At 43.0% G+C, this 17,603-nt stretch overlaps 1 protein-coding gene across 4 annotated transcripts in view; it reads right to left on the reverse strand.

Annotated features, from left to right (window-relative positions):
• Positions 1-17,603, reverse strand: part of LOC110168235 (alpha-2-macroglobulin-like) — a 72,373-nt gene that overhangs the window by 16,752 nt on the left and 38,018 nt on the right. The window contains exons 1-12 of one of the 4 annotated variants that reach the window (XM_055166876.1): positions 11,580-11,832; positions 10,678-10,855; positions 10,226-10,382; positions 9,949-10,001; positions 7,730-7,750; positions 7,494-7,665; positions 5,277-5,361; positions 5,047-5,170; positions 4,843-4,954; positions 4,333-4,442; positions 4,101-4,259; positions 2,641-2,865 (exon numbers count right to left, since the gene is read on the reverse strand). The exons of 1 other annotated variant lie outside the window; for it this stretch is intronic. In XM_055166876.1, the coding sequence (XP_055022851.1) occupies positions 2,641-2,865; positions 4,101-4,259; positions 4,333-4,442; positions 4,843-4,954; positions 5,047-5,170; positions 5,277-5,361; positions 7,494-7,665; positions 7,730-7,750; positions 9,949-10,001; positions 10,226-10,382; positions 10,678-10,855; positions 11,580-11,728 (1,545 nt within the window). In that variant the 5' untranslated portion in view covers positions 11,729-11,832. Of the gene's footprint in view, positions 1-2,640; positions 2,866-4,100; positions 4,260-4,332; positions 4,443-4,842; positions 4,955-5,046; positions 5,171-5,276; positions 5,362-7,493; positions 7,666-7,729; positions 7,751-9,948; positions 10,002-10,225; positions 10,383-10,677; positions 10,856-11,579; positions 11,833-17,603 lie in introns of those variants that run through there. 2 more of the 4 variants (XM_055166879.1, XM_055166877.1) reach the window with 2 other exon arrangements.

Raw genomic sequence — 17,603 nt, forward strand, 5'->3', positions numbered from 1 at the left:
GGAGGAGCTTTTTATTTATTTATTTTACCTTTATTTTACATTAAGAACAAATTCTTATTTACAATGTTGGCCTGGGCATGCCAAAGCAGCCAAGGGAAGGGGAAGGGGAGTTAAAACAATAGACTATTATCACGCTGATATGCATTCAGTGACCTTTATGCACGCCTACTTCCGGTGAATTGTCACTCTGTTGATTGAACTCATGATGGACGAACCGAAGTTGTTTACATAAACTACATCCCTAATAAATTTACTGAAAATATCCTTTTCTGACGTACATCGTCTCATTGATCAACATTGAATCACAGCCCGTTCCAAAGTGGACAACTACGACTATGAAGGTGAGTGTTACTAGCGAACATAACTTTACAGTTGCCGATCCGACATAGCATCACCCCGATATTGACGCGTTATTGTCAGAGTAGCGGCATTTCCATTTTTTATCAAACGTCCCTGCACTCCGACATTTCTTTATCCTTTGGTTGCATTGGCAGAATCCTCTTGTTGAAGGCACCACTGTGCGTAAAGGTCCTGGTTCTGCGAGTGCAGCCGAGCAGCGCGGCTAAAAGGGACAGATGCGTAAGAATTTGGAACTTTATGAATGAAGAGGTGACGGGGCGTTACCGGACACTGCAGGTGGAAGCGCGCGGTGATGCGCATTTGGCTCAAGGTGCAATGATACGGCCAAGCAGAGAAACTACGAAAAACTGAATTGTGTGACAATTTGGACATTTTTGTGAATGGACAGGAGCAGGAGACATTCATTACCTGTTGGCAAAGACCACGGCGCACGAGAACAGCTGTGAAGCTCAGTGTGTTGCGACAGTGAAGCGGTGCCGGGCTCACAGTCAGATAGAGACACTAAAAAGATCAATGATTTAGGAATCTGGATATTTTCATGAATAAGGGCTAAAAGATTAGAATTATACCTGGTCATAGAGGACAGATCGGCTTACACAGGGACCCAGAAATGCGTCGGTCCCTTATACATTCATTAAAGTTTATAACCTCATAAAAGTTTATACAGAGGCGGTTGCAGCGCTCATTCTCCTCGTGCCGCACTTAAAGTTGCGGACTTTTACGCACTCGTTAACCTGGCACCTCCACGCGCTCTCACCTGCAGGAGGTCAGGTGTATGTGGCTCCTCTCGTGCCAACAGAGCAGCGTGCGTAAAACTCTGCGCTCTAATGGCACAGAGCTTTACACCAAATACCCTCCAATACAGGATGGCGGTTCTGTCTCTTTTTCTCTCTCTCATTCAAGATTAGTCCTGGTTTAGTCCAGGTTCATTGGTGTCGGAATGGGGGCATGTCGGGGTGGAGGGTTGTTGAAATGACGGTATGACAGAGTGCGGGTGTGTTGGAGTGTCTGTATGTCGGGACAGGGTTGCCTCTGCTTTAGAACAGGAGGGTTAGCTTATGCTAACGTCAGTTTGGTGTATGGATATAAGGCGTTTACCCAACATACCCAACAAAAGCAAGAGTATTCATTTTTAAATGAGGCTAAGTAAATTCCCCCATGTCATTTGTGTTCTGAGAGGAAGAACGTTCGCCTCTCAGTTTCAGTCAGCTAACGTCGGCATACAAGTGTCTCTTTTGCTAGCACGTAAAGCAGAAAAAAGTCGGCTTTAATCAGACTTTCTCGGTGTTTTGTGATGTGAAGCACCGTGATGTTTCAGACTTCAATGGACTTCACGATGCTTTGAGAAAATAAAAAAGACAGAGCGAGAACACCTGTTTGAAGCGGACTTTTTTCCTCCTTTTTGTGTCTGATACATTTGTCCTGCTCCCGCTGTGGAGCTTTAACTGGTCCCAGTAACTTCTTTTGCCAATTATAAAGCTATTACAAAGTATTTACAAAGAATATGCATTGATCCTGCTGATTATTTCATAATTTAAAAAGAGCAGTGACATATAGACATCGTTTGAGCCGCTGTTGTTGTTGCACCGGAAGTGGAAGTTCACAAAGTAGATAAACCCCGCCCACAAAACCCGGAAGCGTGATAATGGTCTATTAGACAACCAATATCATTCATTAAAACATAAAACAAACATTTACATCAGTCTCTAAAAATCTCCTTTCGTTTCATTAGTAAAACATTTACACATGTCTTTAAAAATTACCTTCAGTTTACATTTAAAAGCAGAAAGAGAAATGAAGGAGTCCAGTTTAAGTGAGCTTTGAGCCAAATTCCAATCATTAGCAGTGGCACATCGAAATGACATGAAGCCAAGACAGGACCTGGACTTAGGAACTTTCAGTCTGATGAGCTGTGAGGACCGAGTGTTGAGCTGGAGGAAGTGTCCAGGGTGAAGGAAGTCTGGGAGTCCCTGTTAGACTACTGCCCCCACGATCCAGTCTCGGATAAGCAGAAGAAACTGGATGGATGGACTTTTTCTACACAACTTAACATATAAAAATGACAAAAAGACAGTTCTCCCTGTTTACTGTGTGCACTGTCATTTTTGCTGTGATGTAAATCCACCCGACTGTGGTCCAACCACAGCTCTCACAGTTTCTCAAATCTTCTTTTACCTGACATAATAAATCCTCTCACTGACCGTGGTGTACTTCAGGAACACATCTCACTTGTGTGTCGTGTTACTGTGACCCAGTGAGGTGTGAGGGTCTCACACTCACCAGGTAGATGATGGTTATGGTCCCTTGACCCTCGCCCACGATGGAGTAGCCCACAGTGAAGCTCTCTTTGTCCCCGCACGCCAGGGTCCGGTCCTCCCCCTTGACCTCCAGAGAACTGGTGGTCCTGTTGCGGAGGCAGACGGGTTTGATCTCCTGCAGCCGTAGAGACGCAGTGATGAAGTGAGGCTCCAAGTGACTGTGCCTGTCATGTTCATACAGACTGGCCTGTGGAGGAGAGACACAGGGGTTTTTGAGTAGTTTAAAGCAGAGTTTATCAATGTTTTTACTCACAATCCCTCAAACATACTGTTCCACTTTAACTTTATGTTTTAAAAGTATAAAACAGGACCACGAATGCTCAGACTGATCACAGGCTCCTGAAAATGTGCTGTTCAAAGTAGTGGGACCAGATTTTCAAAATAAAAACTGGAACATTCTTGGTTCGTGGTGGTTGGTAATAATGAAATTGTGAATCAAGTGCGTAATTAAGCAAAATGATTCTGCACGCGACTCTAACGTGAGTCAGTATAGTCAGATTAACTTTGTGTTTTTGATCATTTTAAGCAGCTTTTCTGTATTTTACCTAAACAAATTACCTTTACTGTTGGCAGGGATCAGATTGGTCCAAAATACACCTGGGACATTTCTTGCATAAAACTGGACAAATCACTGGTTTTGTATAAATTTGCTGGACACAGGACTGTCCCGGGTAAATGGGGAAGTCTGGTTACACTAGTTTAAATCCATTTTGTATTTTTACTGAAAATTCTTTTTGGTTGTTATTGCTAATATGTGCACAGGGTCACCATGGTAACTGCTGAACAATCCACCATAGGTGCACAGGCAGAACACCCCCAACATGATGCCACTGCAAAGTATCAATACAAAGAAATAAGTGTCCCACAAAATAACACAATAACACACAGGAGCCACTATAAAAGTGTTGAGAAAGGTCTCAGTAGATCATTTTACAGAACGACAAATACAAATCCACTTTCACCGCTGCATCTGAGGCTCAGGACTCGCTCCATATGACCTGGTGACTGCAGGTCTGCTTTTCTCAGACACTAAAGTTACTTTGTGATTTTGTGCATTCTTCATTCACTCCACACTCAATGGAGTCAAGTAACTAAGGTAACCACAGCTGCCCTGAGGCAGACGGACAGAAGAGAGGCTGCCAATCTGCACCATCGGCCCCTCCCACCACCAACACTCACACACACCACATTCATACTAGGTAATGTGGGTCAAGTGTCTTGCCTGAAGACACAACAGCAGTTTGCACCTGTGGCACCTGTATTCCCAGTAATCTCCCATCCAAGTCCTGACCAGACTCTGACCAGGACTAAACCAGGACTAAACCAGGACTAAACCAGGACTAAACCAGGACTAAATCAGGACTAAACCAGGACTAAACCAGGACTAAACCAGGACTAAACCAGGACTTCCTCTGGACCCACCTTCAGACCGACAGAGCCTGAGTAGGAGCTGGTGTTGAAGCTGAAGGTAACGTGTCCGTCCTGGTCAGTCTTCAGTTTTTGGAGCTCGACGTACCGGTCTGTGATCAGATGGACCTCAGTGTGGGAGACCGGTGTGTTATTATAATGCACCACCTTCACCTGCACAGAAACACATTTAAACCAGCTGTAATAAACCAGCAATAATAACGTCAGTTTGAGTGAGTAAAAGTACCTGCAGCTCCAGTACTTCACCAGGGTTGTATCTTTTGGGAGGATTTACAAATTCCACTTTCCCAATTTCATAGGAGATCTTGATCTTCTGCGTCACAGACTGCTTCAGGTCTGAGGAAAAGGATCAGGTTTAGGTTCAAACCACAGTTTAAATAACTGGACTAAGAATTGCTCCCCTCACAGCGATCTGGTCCGACACGAACCCTGCAGCTGTGATCCTCTGTGTGCGTCTCACCACTGTGACACTGTGGCTCTACTGCACTACACTGTACTACACTGCACTGTACTACACTGTACTATAGTGTACTACACTGTACTATAGTGTACTAGACACTGTACTATAGTATAGTACTACAGTGTACTACAGTGTACTACACTGTACTGTACTATACTGTACTGTATTTGGCTGTAAACAAATCCCTGCAGTGTTCATCTGTGTCTGTGGATCTGTCCCTGTTCAAATAAACAATAAATTATAGTAATAATAAGTAGTAATGGTAGTTTGAGGTACCTGTTCCCTCTTCGATCATCATGGCGTTTATGCTGTATGCAGCTTCCATCCAGGAGATGTTTTTAAACTGAGATGTTGGAATGGAGAAGGACGCACAGCCATCTTTGGGCACCTACAAATTAAAATACTTTCGCTGCAGTAGTAGTAATAACAGCAGTAGTAGTAGTAGTAGTTAATAGTAATAGTAGTAGTACTATTATATACCTCCTGTACTTCTTTGTGGCACACAGGGGTGTTTACTTTTGGACTTGGGCTGCATCTCTGTGGTTTAAAGTCTCTGCACACACTGACCTCCACCTGCCCTGGCACCGACTGACCAAACGTGTATCTGAAAACAATCATGTACAACTGTATTATCCAACCACAACAACATCTGGGAGGGCATCTGAGGCACAGGGAGGGCATCTGAGGCACAGGGAGGGCATCTGACTCACTTTGTACACACTTTAAAGGAGAGTTCTTCCAGAGCGATGCTGACTTCATCTGGAGCCTCCACTTCAACAGAAAACTTTGGCAGAAACTAGAAAAAAAAAGTGAAAAATCACTCACACTGAGGGTGTTCTACATGTATCTCTCTTATAACAGCCGGAAGTGCCACGATGTCGAGTAAATGTCACTCCCAGTTAATGTTTATCTGTGGCAAATTATCTGTGTAAATGTGTGTCGTTTTCTCCAGCAGCTTCATAAATCTTCCCCATCACCAAATCTTCAACCAACAAGGTCCACAAAGGATAAAAATTTTTCATGAACAATTTATCCACAACTATTAAGGGGAAGAAAGACGACAACGTAAAGGGTAACAACAACAACACAATAGTGAACTACTCTGCAAAACTAACGTTATGGTCATGAATTAAACAGAAGTAATTTATTAATAAGTAACTTTTTCCACTCAGATTGATTCTAGAATTAAAATTAAAAATCATTTTCATGATGTTGATATTTAGCCAGGCTGGTGCCACCTAGTGCCTCTGCTCAATTTGATTTCTCTCCAGACTAGGTCAGGAATCAGAATACACTAGACCAGGAGGTCTCCAACCTTTTTATTCTGGTGAGCTACCTTCACAAAAAGAAAATGCCAATGAGCTACTGATTTTATCTGTCAAGAAACTGAGCACAGGAAAGCCTTAGATGGGGAAGAGTTAGATACTGTACCTATAAAACATATACATTTTAGTGCACAAAGTTAGGCATCAAAATAATACATTAACAATGGTAGTTGATCAAATCTGAGTTATTCATCACAATATGTATAATTCAGAAATCCTTTAGCGAGCTACTTGGAAGGAGGTGGAGAGCTACTGGTAGCTCCTGAGCTGCAGGTTGGAAACCCCTGCACTAGACGGTTTACAAGAGCCTGGGAAGTTGCAGACCGCGCACCGGTCAATCAGCTGTGAGCTGTGAAGCCATGACATCAAACTCGTGGCGTCTGTCTGTGTCCCTTTTGTGTAACAACACAACAGTAAATAAAGCGTCGAGATGGATGTAGATGAAGACAGACATTCTGTGTTGGCAACAATTCCCCAGATCGAGGATTTAAAGGCAGAACAAAGAGAATATTTGGTGAATTTTATCAAGGGGAAAGACGTTATTGTCCTTCTTCCTACGGGATTTGGAGCATTATATACGTCACGACCAAACAGCAGCGATTGGTTAAATTTTAAAAAAGTACCTGCCTACCGTCGAGTGAACGAATTCTAATGCTGCAAAGTGAAACCGGCAGATGAATCAGGCTACTTCATATTAACATATATTTGTGCAGTTTAAATGCAAGACATAATCTGTGAACATCTGTGGCATTTAAACTGCACAAATCTATATATCTATGTTAACATCTAACTCATGAAATCAATTTTTCATTTTAATTGTAGAATCAGTCTGAGTGAACAAGTTCCTTCTGTTTTATTCATGATCATAATGTTAGTTTTGCTCAGTAGTTCACTAATGTGTGGTTGTTATTTCCTTGAAGTTTTGGTTTTCTTCTCTTGATAGTTGTGGATAAATTCTTCTTGGTAAAATGTTTATCCTTTGTGGAGCTTGTTGGTTGAAGATTTGGTTATTTAAGCAGATTTATGAAGCTGATGGAGAATCCAACGAACATTTACACACACATTTAGCCACAGAAAAGCATTAATCAGGAGTTATGTTTATCCTTCATCAGGGCATTTCAGGACGTTGTTTACTGAAAAACTGTTGGTTAATGCTAACGCTAATGCTAACACTAGCGCTAACGTTAGCTTGTGACTGTCTTGTTATTTGAGAGAGTTTTTTTGTTTAACAGCACAAATCTACTCACCTGTTGTAGTTCAGATAAATCAGAGCTCTTTCTGTTCACGTGAATATCTGTGAATATCTGTGAATATCTGTGAATATCTGTGAATATCTGTGAATATCGGTGTTTGTCGGTGTTTGTCGGTGTTGTGTTTGTGTTTGTCGTTTGTGTTTGTGTGTTGTTGTTTGTGTTTGTCGGTGTTTGTCGGTGTCGGTGTTTGTCGGTGTTGTGTTTGTGTCTGATCGTTGCAGGTTTGGGGAAAACTAATGTGGCAAAGACTAAAAAGAAAGAACATTTTAAAGATAGAAAGTAGAAGTAGCAGTAGTGGTAGTAGTAATAATAATAGTAGTATTGGCAGTATTATTCGTAGTATCCTCACCGTACTTCTCCACCACGAATGTGTGAGTGACGGGGTGCCTCTGACCTTTGACCTTCACAGACACAGAGTAGGTTCCCTCTACGGCATGAGGGTCAAGGTCAAAGGTCAACTGTAGGATCCTCCCAGACGAACTTTGCTCCAACCACTGAGCCACACGGTTACCACGGTAATCCTGAAAGTACCACAAATATTATACAGACAGCGTATGTGTGTGTGTGTGTGTGTGTGTGTTTTACCTTCATCTCCACGAGTTCATACTGTAAAATAAGAAGAGAGGACGTTAAAACTGATTTTTAACAGAAAAATGAATTTAACCAAAACAGTTTTTTCAGTGTGTTCACGTGCATCAGTATTCCACACAAAGGACCTTTCAAGGATTAAAGATTTTTTTTTACAAACTAACTTTTCTATAAAGCTTCACCTATTGATAAATCAATTGACTGAAGTTTGTTCACTGACTGTAATCGACAAATAAAAGACACTCTGGGATTTTGATGAAGAACCAAAAAGGAAAACTTTGGCTGCCTAAATCATCCTGAGTTTACAGAGAACATTTTGTATGTGGAGCGACAACAAAACAAAATCCTGTTTGTTAATGGAGAGGAGCAGAAGACAAACAGACTGAGCTGCACTTTCTTGTTCTTGTGGTTTTACAGAAACATCACGTCTTGGTCTCTTTGCAGTGGAAGGTGTTTTTTGGTGAACAGTTGGAGCCTTTCACTTTGGCGTTGACTTTTTAAATTCGCAGCTGAGGTTGAGTGAGGGATCAGGATTTTGTTTTGTTGTCGCTCCACATACAAAATGTTCTCTGTAAACTCGGGATGATTTCTGAGACAGTCAAAGTTTTCCTTTTTGGTTCTTCCTGTGGATCAATCCTGCCCATCACCTTCACCTTTCACTATTTTTCAATTCCGTTGGGAAGAGAAACAGTTTGAACAGAGGTTTGAGTCACACACGTCTGATTCCCTTTTGCATTTATGGAAATCACAAACACATTTCTGGAGTCGTTTTCCGCTGTTAGGATCCAACAACCACAACAATTACGATGTCCGAATCCCAAAACTAAAATATGACAATATCAGAACCAGAAACAAAAGTGATATGGTTCAAAAGACTTGAAAAGATCCACTTTGACAATAAACACATCCCACTGGGAAAACAAACATGGAGGTTTGATGCTCACTTTTTCAGAGGATCCTTCTCAGTTTGGACTGCGCAATGACCAGAAATGTGAGATTCTTTATGCATCAGTATTCTGGGTACGATCAGGTTTTTTGAGTGTCCCGGTTTCAGTGTCCCAAATACTGCCACAACTGGGATATGGCGAACAACCGGTGTGTAACACACATCAGTATCCCGGATGAATAACATCACTGATGTGATGTGGGCAAAACCAGGACTAAAGCAGGACTAAAGCAGGACTGAACCAGGACTGAACCAGGACTGAACCAGGACTGAACCAGGACTGAACCAGGACTGAACCGGGACTAAACCGGGACTAAACTGGGACTAAACTGGGACTAAACTGGGACTAAACTGGGACTAAACTGGATTGAATGTGTGTGGGAGGTGTCAAATTAACACCAGAAGAAGTTAAATTAACTTCAGTCATATAAACTCTGACAAATAACTCCAACTCAAACCCCCATTTAACACTTTTTTGTGTTGAAAACAAGTCCTACCCTGAAATTTTATCCCTCCAGTTTTTTGCTGTGTAGCAGCTCTCGCTCTGATTGGTCCAAACGCTCCAGGCTGTGCACGTTACAGACGTTAAACAGGTTAGAGGAGCTCGCCCGGATTGAGGAAGTAAATGAGGAAGAGAAAATTATTTTTGAGCCCAGGTCACTAAAACAACACGACACACCGTGGGTCCAGCTGCAGATTTTATTATAGTTCTGTGGTGTGGAGGCTCTGCAGAGACTTAAAACTCTAACACTCAATAATCACAGGAAAGACATTTGTGTTTCCTCTTTGATATCTTCATTTAACATTTAGTGTGGACGCTCAGTTTGGTAAAATAACTGAGAGTTCAGCCCGACAGCAGCGACAACAACGACAGCACTAACTCGGACTTCGTTTACTCTTATAATTCACCCTTTGCTCCGAGGACGAGCGTCTTTTCACAGGCCTCACTGTTGGTTTTATCATCACTGTGGTGTGAAAGTGAAAGTGTTTAAATCAGTTTAAATCAGCACTACTTATCGTCAAGATCATTAAACATTTCACTAATATTTTAGTCCTCAAAATCTTATTTGTTCTTGCATTTCTTTAAAAATTGAGTTTTAGAAAATCTATTTTTTGCTCAGCCTGGTATCAGTGTCGTACATATGTGAGCACGTGACACCGCCAGGTCAAGTCAGAGGTCAGATGGAACATATAATGCAATAAAATCTCCATGGAGACAAGCTCTAAAGGTTACATAGTGCGGCTTTAAACTGATCGTTTCAAAACTCACCGAACCATTTGCAGGTCTCAGCTTAGAGTCCAACGTCACCACTCGAAAATGCACTGCAAGAAAAACAACACTTAGTCCTGGTGTAGTCTTGGTTTAGTTCTGGTTTAGTCCTGGATTAAACTTTACTCTTTGTTTAGTCCTGTTTTTTTTTCTTTTTTAGTCCTGGTTTAGTCTAAACCTGAACATGCAAACTCCACTCAGAGATCAGGAGTCGAAGCCACAGCCTCCTCCCTGACAGGCCCAGCACCTGCCGCCTCCTCCTGCACCTGACACTCACCTGTCTGCCCGGGCAGGTACAGGGGTTTGTCGGTCTGGATAAACGTTTTCAGTCCGTGGTTCTTGATTTGAATTTTGTGAGTTTCCAATCGTTGAAAGTTTTTTCCTTTGATTTCAAACTCAAAATTCTGGATTTCAGAATCTTCAACAACAGGAGCCTGAAAAACAAAAGAAACATGAACTAAACCAGGACTAAACCAGGACTAAACCAGGACTAAACCAGGACTGAACCAGGACTAAACCAGGACTCAACCAGGACTAAACCAGGACTAAACCAGGACTCAACCAGGACTCAACCAGGACTCAACAAGGACTAAACCAGGAATAAGCCAGGATTAAACCAGGACTAAACCAGGACTAAACCAGGACTAATCCAAGACAAAACCAGGACTAAACCAGGACTAAACCAGGACTAATCCAGGACTAAACCAGGACAGTCTCAGGGTGCAGTACCTGAAATGTCCTGCAGGTGTTTGTGTCGTCGTCCACTGTGTCTGTGAGTAAACTCGTCTTCTCGTCTTTGATCAGACTCACGGTGAAGTTCAGCTCCTCAGAGACCTGCAGCAGACTCATGCAGAACTTCACCGTACTCCCAGACTCCACCACCGCAGGGAGCACCACCAGGAACTGACTACACATCATTATAAATGACAAAACAGCAAAAAAAACAACAACAACAAAACAAAACAAAAAAACAGGATTATGTAGAGTGGGTTAAACCGAACATTTTAAGACCAAAATGACAAAGATCAGAGCAGCTGTTACAGAGAGAGAGGACCAAGGGCACTCAGGTCTAAACCACAAGTAACCAGGACTAGATCAGCTCTAAACTAGAACTAAACTAAACCTAAACCAGGACTACATCAGGACTAAACCAAGACTACATCACGTCTAAACCAAGACTACATCAGGACTAAACCAGGACTAAACTAAGACTAAACCAGGACTACATCAGGTCTAAACCAGAACTATCAAAATGTTTGACTAATCTGATCCCTCCAACAGTAAACAGGAGCATAAATTGTCTTTTGTTTTGCCAAAAAACAGAAAATCGTATTTGTAAATGATCATAAATCAAAAAATCCAGTGTCAGAAGTTCCTCAGATCATGACTGACATGAGAATCCACAATGTTTCTCGCTCTTCTCACTATTTTATTTACACCAAACATCCAAACCCGACTGTGTCCAGGTTTAGAGTTTAGAAAATCTGCTCCCTCCACGTCTGACACGACAAAACACCTGCAGATTCACCAGAGACATTTGACCTGCTCCACCTCAGTCTGACACTCAGGGAAACAAGACGGGAGGGCATCTGACACACAGGGAGGAGGCTGGGAGGGCATCTGGTACTCACGGGTCTGCAGAGGCCCCCAGGCTCAGGGCGAGTACGAGGAGGAGCCGCCTCCACCACGAGCTGCAGCCAGGACCCATGTCTGAACCAGACTCACCTCCGACCGCACATATCTGACAGAGCACAGGCCACGCTCCAGAATGGCCGCCCATTCAAGTCAACGGACCGAGCTCAATGTCTCATGATCCCAGATTCGCCTTTAGCCGAGAGGTTCTGGCTGCAGACACATGGGGAAAGTAGAGCGCCACTCCAGACCGGAAACACGTGACCTTCACCGGATATACGTCAAAATCCTGCTAGTACTTACAATTATGTTGTCAGTTCATTAGATTTTGTTAGTCTGGTATTCTCAGAGACATTTAGCCGTGTCGTTACCTGGCTCCAGCTGGGCGCGCGGATGGCTTTTCGGGAACGGCGTGCTTTCCGTCCACGGCTACTCTGCCCTGTGTCGACTGCGCCTCTGTGAGGCTGGCACAGCTGATGAACCCGTGGTAGCCCAATTGAGGAGTACGCTCCCAGTGCCGATGCCCCCCAGCCTCCCTGTCTCCACTAGCGGTGTATCCCGCACGTGTAGTGCCTACTAACTCGCTGTCTTGTTTCCCTGAGTGTCAGACTGAAGATTTGCTAAGAACAGGATACATAAATGTCTCTGGTGAATCTGCAGGTCGTCAACTCTGAGTAACGCGCTGTCAGACGTGGAGGGAGCAGATTTTCTAAACTCTAAACCTAGGAACATCTAGTGCGTCAAGTACTTGTGTATGCCTGAGTGTTCAGTGAGCAAAAAATACGTATGGTGTAATGATGCGCAGAAACAAGAACTCTCACATTTGCCTAGTCCCAAAATTTTATTATCTGCCATTGACAAAGTAAATACTACGAGGAAACACTTAATCTGACTCTTGGATTATTAACTGATTTTAAACCAGAAATCAAAATTCCAACCAAAATCACGCAATATATTATCCTGTTCTTTGTTGTGAGCACAAACGAGAATAGAACAATTAGAACTGTCATATTCACCCTTCTTGCGTTGGAGGTGCAATCAGGAATTAGCTGTCAGAGACATTTTGAATAATCTAGTGTTTAAATTATCTAATAATGATAGCCTGTTTAGTACATATAGTTTTCTAGTCCTATGGATGTATTAGTACCTCGATGTAGTCTTGTTTAGGAAGTGATGTAGTCTTGGTTTAGTCCTGATGTAGTCCTAGGTTTAGTATAATTTCCGAGTTGACATGATAGTTTATATAGAGTCCTGAAGTCTAGTCCTCTGTTGTATACTATAGGTAGATATAACATTTCCCTACATCCTTGTAGTGCACGACAAATGTATTGGTCCTTTACATCTCTCTAGCAACACCCTACAGCTGAATCTTGTCCATTTTGGAGTACATTAACATGTTTCTCGAGTTATTGATCCACATCTAGCTCTAAACACTTAATACCATTTTTGTTTTTTTTGTTGTTTTTTGTTGTTTTATTTTGTTCTATTATTATATAATATGTTAGTAGTCTACACAACAGTCACCTATCTGAAGCACAACTACACACAGGCATCGACACTAACGCATTTATATTGCTCCGGTTGGCAGTACAAGATCATTTGCGGGTCGTATGTCCAGCTGTACTCTGAAATAGCAGTTCATTTTGCTGAAGCAGAAAAAAATTCTGACGAGAATTCTGGGAAGTTAGCATGCAGTGTGAGAGTTTAGCGTGCGAAGTACCCACAAGCCTTAAACATTGATGCCCTAAGCTGCTGCAGGTCTCTGGAGCTAACTTCACCGTGAGTCTGATCAAAGAGAAGACGAGTTTACTCACCAGACACAGTAGCGAATGATATGTACAGAAACTACAAATCACTATCTGCAGAGTGAGCGACATTTTCAAATTAGTTACGTATCCTAGCAAACCGCGATGAGACACCAATGTCCTGGAATATCGCAGCTCACTGACATTAGTCTCTCTGGATTAGTCACTGAGCGTTTAGTCTCACTAGGATTTGTGTCTCTTGGATATGAGTCTGCAGTACTATGTACCATGAGAATCAATCTTCTCTGGTTAGAAACTTATTTCAATCTGGAGGCAAATCTATTAATCTGATTGCCTTCAGTATGCCTTTTGTTTCGTAGCCCCTGGTGCATCTTAGTCTAACAGTGCAATCGAAATAGAGTCCTGGCTCTACTAAGTCTTTACTGCGAGTTGTAGTCCTGGTAATCCCAGTCCTTTTGAGCTTCATCCTGTTCAGTTCACTGGATATGTCTGTATTACCTGGTGTTAGTCCTCTGCGTTTCAGTCCAGTCATAAGTGTGTTAGATTCAAAGCTTAGACTACTTACTTGAGCCATTTTCAATGGTCTTTTCCTGTCTACGTTTCAGGCATTCAGAAGATCACAGAAATTTTGTGTTCTATTCCGAGAATCAAAAAACGCGTGAAAAAAAAATCCCATTTTCTCTACGGATAGCGACGAAATCTCACAACAAATATCCTAATATAACAAGAGCCACGGACTGTGAACCACAACTGTAGGTTATACACAGACCGACAAAAACCCACCGCGTAGCACTGCCGCGGAGCCCAGACATGAAGGGAGGAAAGATGGTCCTGGAGTGCAGTGATGGGCAAACGCAGGGCAGGTGCTGGGCCCTGCCCCAGGGTGCCAGTGCATGGGCCCAGTGCTGCGATCCGGTCCTCCTGCATCTCCTCGACTTGGTAGTTGCAATGTGTCAGGGTTATAGACCTTATAGGACCCAGGACTTTTAAAAAGTGAGAGGACAGAAGAAAAGACAAGGAACCATTACGGACCAAAAGTGAGAGCTTAAGGAAGTAACTCCACAGGAGCTCTATACGACATGGACATACTATCACACAGTCCTTTGGAAAAGAAGCGAATACAGCCCAGACAAATGTTGAGTTGTTGTGTCTGTCATGTCCATTCTTGCTGGAAGTAGAGCGTTCTGGACTGTGGCGTCTAAGGCTAGATGCCTGCAAAATGGGTCTCTGTAGTAAAGGTTCTTACTGAACATCATAGATTTCAAAGTGTTTAAAGCCGTTACTATCGATAAACCTTTTATTAGACCTAGTGCGTCCGAAATTATGGTAGAGTTTTATTCAGCAGTGAGTATACTGTGCTCAATCTGACCTCCATGCGTCTTCCCAAAAGACCATGGTGCTATATAAAAGTCCGTGATTCACACAGGTGCTCTACAAACCCCATAGTCACCATACTATGCTATGAAATATGCGCAGGTAACTTCACCCAAACAAAAATTATGAAATTTACTATTAAAACTCTATCTTTTTCTATAACAGATGCTCATGAAGAGAGAACGCAAAGATACATACTTTCTGAAGGGTCTAAAAATATTAGTGAAATGTTTAATGATCTTACATAAGTAGTGCCTGATTTAAAACTGATTCTATTAAATCACTTTCACTTATCACTCGAGCGCACAGAGTGTTATTCAAATGCAAAAACCACACTCTCACTCGAAGGCGCAGCTCGATAAAAAGCAAAGGGCAGAGCAGGCTTCTGTCCGGCTGCCGACAGAACCATAACCTGCTGCCCTTATAAGGAAGTTGTATGAGACAATTTGTACGTATGCTAATTGCTGCTGAAATCTGTTAACCCTTTTCGTCATCTGTAACTTGTCGGCTGAACTCTCAGTTTATTTTACCAAAACTGAGCGAAATCACTGAGCAGTCTCTAAAGTTTAAATACAACCAAGAATCTCAATTCATAGTGAGAACACAACATGCTTAGTCTCATGGTGCTGATTTGATCTTGTAGGTGCCATGAGCAAGTGTTGATCAGTTCTGTCACCAGCTCTCCACCTACCAATGCAGGAACTATAATAAATCTGCAGCTGACCCAGCAGCGTACCCTCCTACGAAGTTGTCGTGGTTTTTCTGATTGACCCTTGGGCGCTACCTCATAGAAATAAATTTTCTCTTCCTCATTTTACTTCCTCAATCCTGGGTCGCACGCTGTCAACTCGCTAACACGCTTGACTAGTGAGACTGTTCGTGTAGCGTGGCCATAGCCTCGCGTAAGCTATGGTGGACCATGAGTCCATGCAGCTGAGGTATGCCTGCTACACACGCAAAAACCAGAGCATGTGAGGTTGCGATAAAACATTGTTCACCTGGCGATATACTATGTTTTTCAACACAAAAAAAGTGTGTAAATTGTGCGGTGGGTTTGTAGCTCGTGACGTTAATTGTACCCAGTGTGTCTTCCAGTTTTACGTATTACAGCTGTATGATGCTAAGTGTTCCTATACCGTTTCCAAGCTTTGCTGTGGTCGTTTCAATTCTGCCACCTCCTCAACACACCACAAGTGTCAAATCCAGTTTAGTCCGCAGTTGTACGCGTCCTCAGTTTAGTCCCAGTATCTAGAGTCCCAGTTTAAGTCAGTGGTGATCTCATCCTCCTCCTTACAGTTTCCGTGGTTCAGTGCCTCCGTTCTGCAGTCCTAGTCAGGAGCTAGCGCTGAGTGTTCCTTCGTCCTCGGGTTCATGTCTCTAGCCCAGTTGTAGTCGTCTGCTTTAGTTCCGGCTTCTCTTCCCAGCATTTAACCACAAGTCAGTGGTGAGTGTCTGAGTTCATCCCGGTCGGATACTGCTTTGTTCAGTGTACACAACCGGGTTGTGTTCGCTCCGAGCGTTCCTCGTACAGTGTGAGTCCCAGTTGTGGTTCGGCGCAGTTACTTTGATAGCACAAACTGAACGTGTGTCCACGACTCTCAGTACAAACACCTCTCGGATACAAGGTACCCAGGAATATCGTGATGTGTCTCGAGTAAATAATCTCCATCATTTTCCGTTTGCAGTTCGCGCAGTTCAAATCGTGCAAAGGATCCTCTTATGAAAAAACTGAGCATCCGTCCTCCTACAGTGTGTCGCGTCCTCCAACCATCCGATTGGTTTCCGTTGTCCTTTTTCACCAAGGTGGGACGTACAGATGTCCGTTGTCCTCTGTGTGCCATGAGTTGTGTCCATAATCACGTGGATCTTTCAAGTCTTTTTGACAGCTCATAACTAGCACTTGTGGTTTCCGTTGTTCCCTGATACGTTGTTCATTTATCAGTTTAGTTTGGATTTGCGTGTAGTCATCTGTCGTAGCCATACTGGTTTACAGGTTGTGTATTGGATGTCCCTAGATCCAGCCGGAATAACGAACTCAGGAAATTGTGTCGCGGTCCTCGTACAGTGATGTCCCTGTTTGTGTACTTTCATAATGCGCCTAACCACCCCTCAGAACGGTGTGTGTGTACTCAGATCCTCTCTGTGTGCAAACCTTCGTTTCTCTTGCCCAACGAATTGAAAACAAGTAGATAGTGTACCAGGTTGATAGTACCGTGCGATGGTGCAGGACAGTGGTAGTTCACCCAGTGCACTGAACCCAAAAAGGAAAACTTAGACCAGTGCGTCAATGATAACCTCATCCCCGAGTCTACTAGACGAGAACATGTTTGTATGGTGGAGCGACAAACAAAACAAAATTCTCGTCATGCCCTCAACTTACAAAGTCCTCAGCCTCTGCGATAAGTTGTTACAAAAGTCATAGCTGCCCAACAGTTCTGTAAAAGTGCTCAAACTGGTTTCGTACCCGAAGTCCAACATCAACACCTTCCCACTAAGAAATGTGAATCAGAGACTGAGTTCTCTTCGTATAACCCGCGACTTGATAGGTACACATCCCAGTAACGAGGTTGTGCACGCTCAGTCTGTTTGGTGCTTCTTGGCATGCCCCTCTGACTATCCTAGAGTCTAAACACGAGTTTTGTTTTGTGTTTCCCGTCGTCCACTACTGACAAAATGTTACTCTTTGTAAACCTACGGGATGATTAGGCAGCCGAAGTTTTCCTTTGTTGTGCTGCTTCGTCTCACTCAACGATATATCCCCACGAGGTGTTGCCTTGTCCTGTCCCTCCGTATATCCTTGTCTGGGATGACTATTCAGTGTCCTGACACAAACTATCACTACGAGATTGATTTTTCGAATTACTGGTTGAAGCTTTATAGAAA

Source organism: Boleophthalmus pectinirostris, unplaced genomic scaffold, assembly GCF_026225935.1.
Source record: "Boleophthalmus pectinirostris isolate CB_2022bp ecotype Guang Dong unplaced genomic scaffold, ASM2622593v1 HiC_scaffold_9, whole genome shotgun sequence".
NCBI lineage: Eukaryota > Metazoa > Chordata > Actinopteri > Gobiiformes > Gobiidae > Boleophthalmus > Boleophthalmus pectinirostris.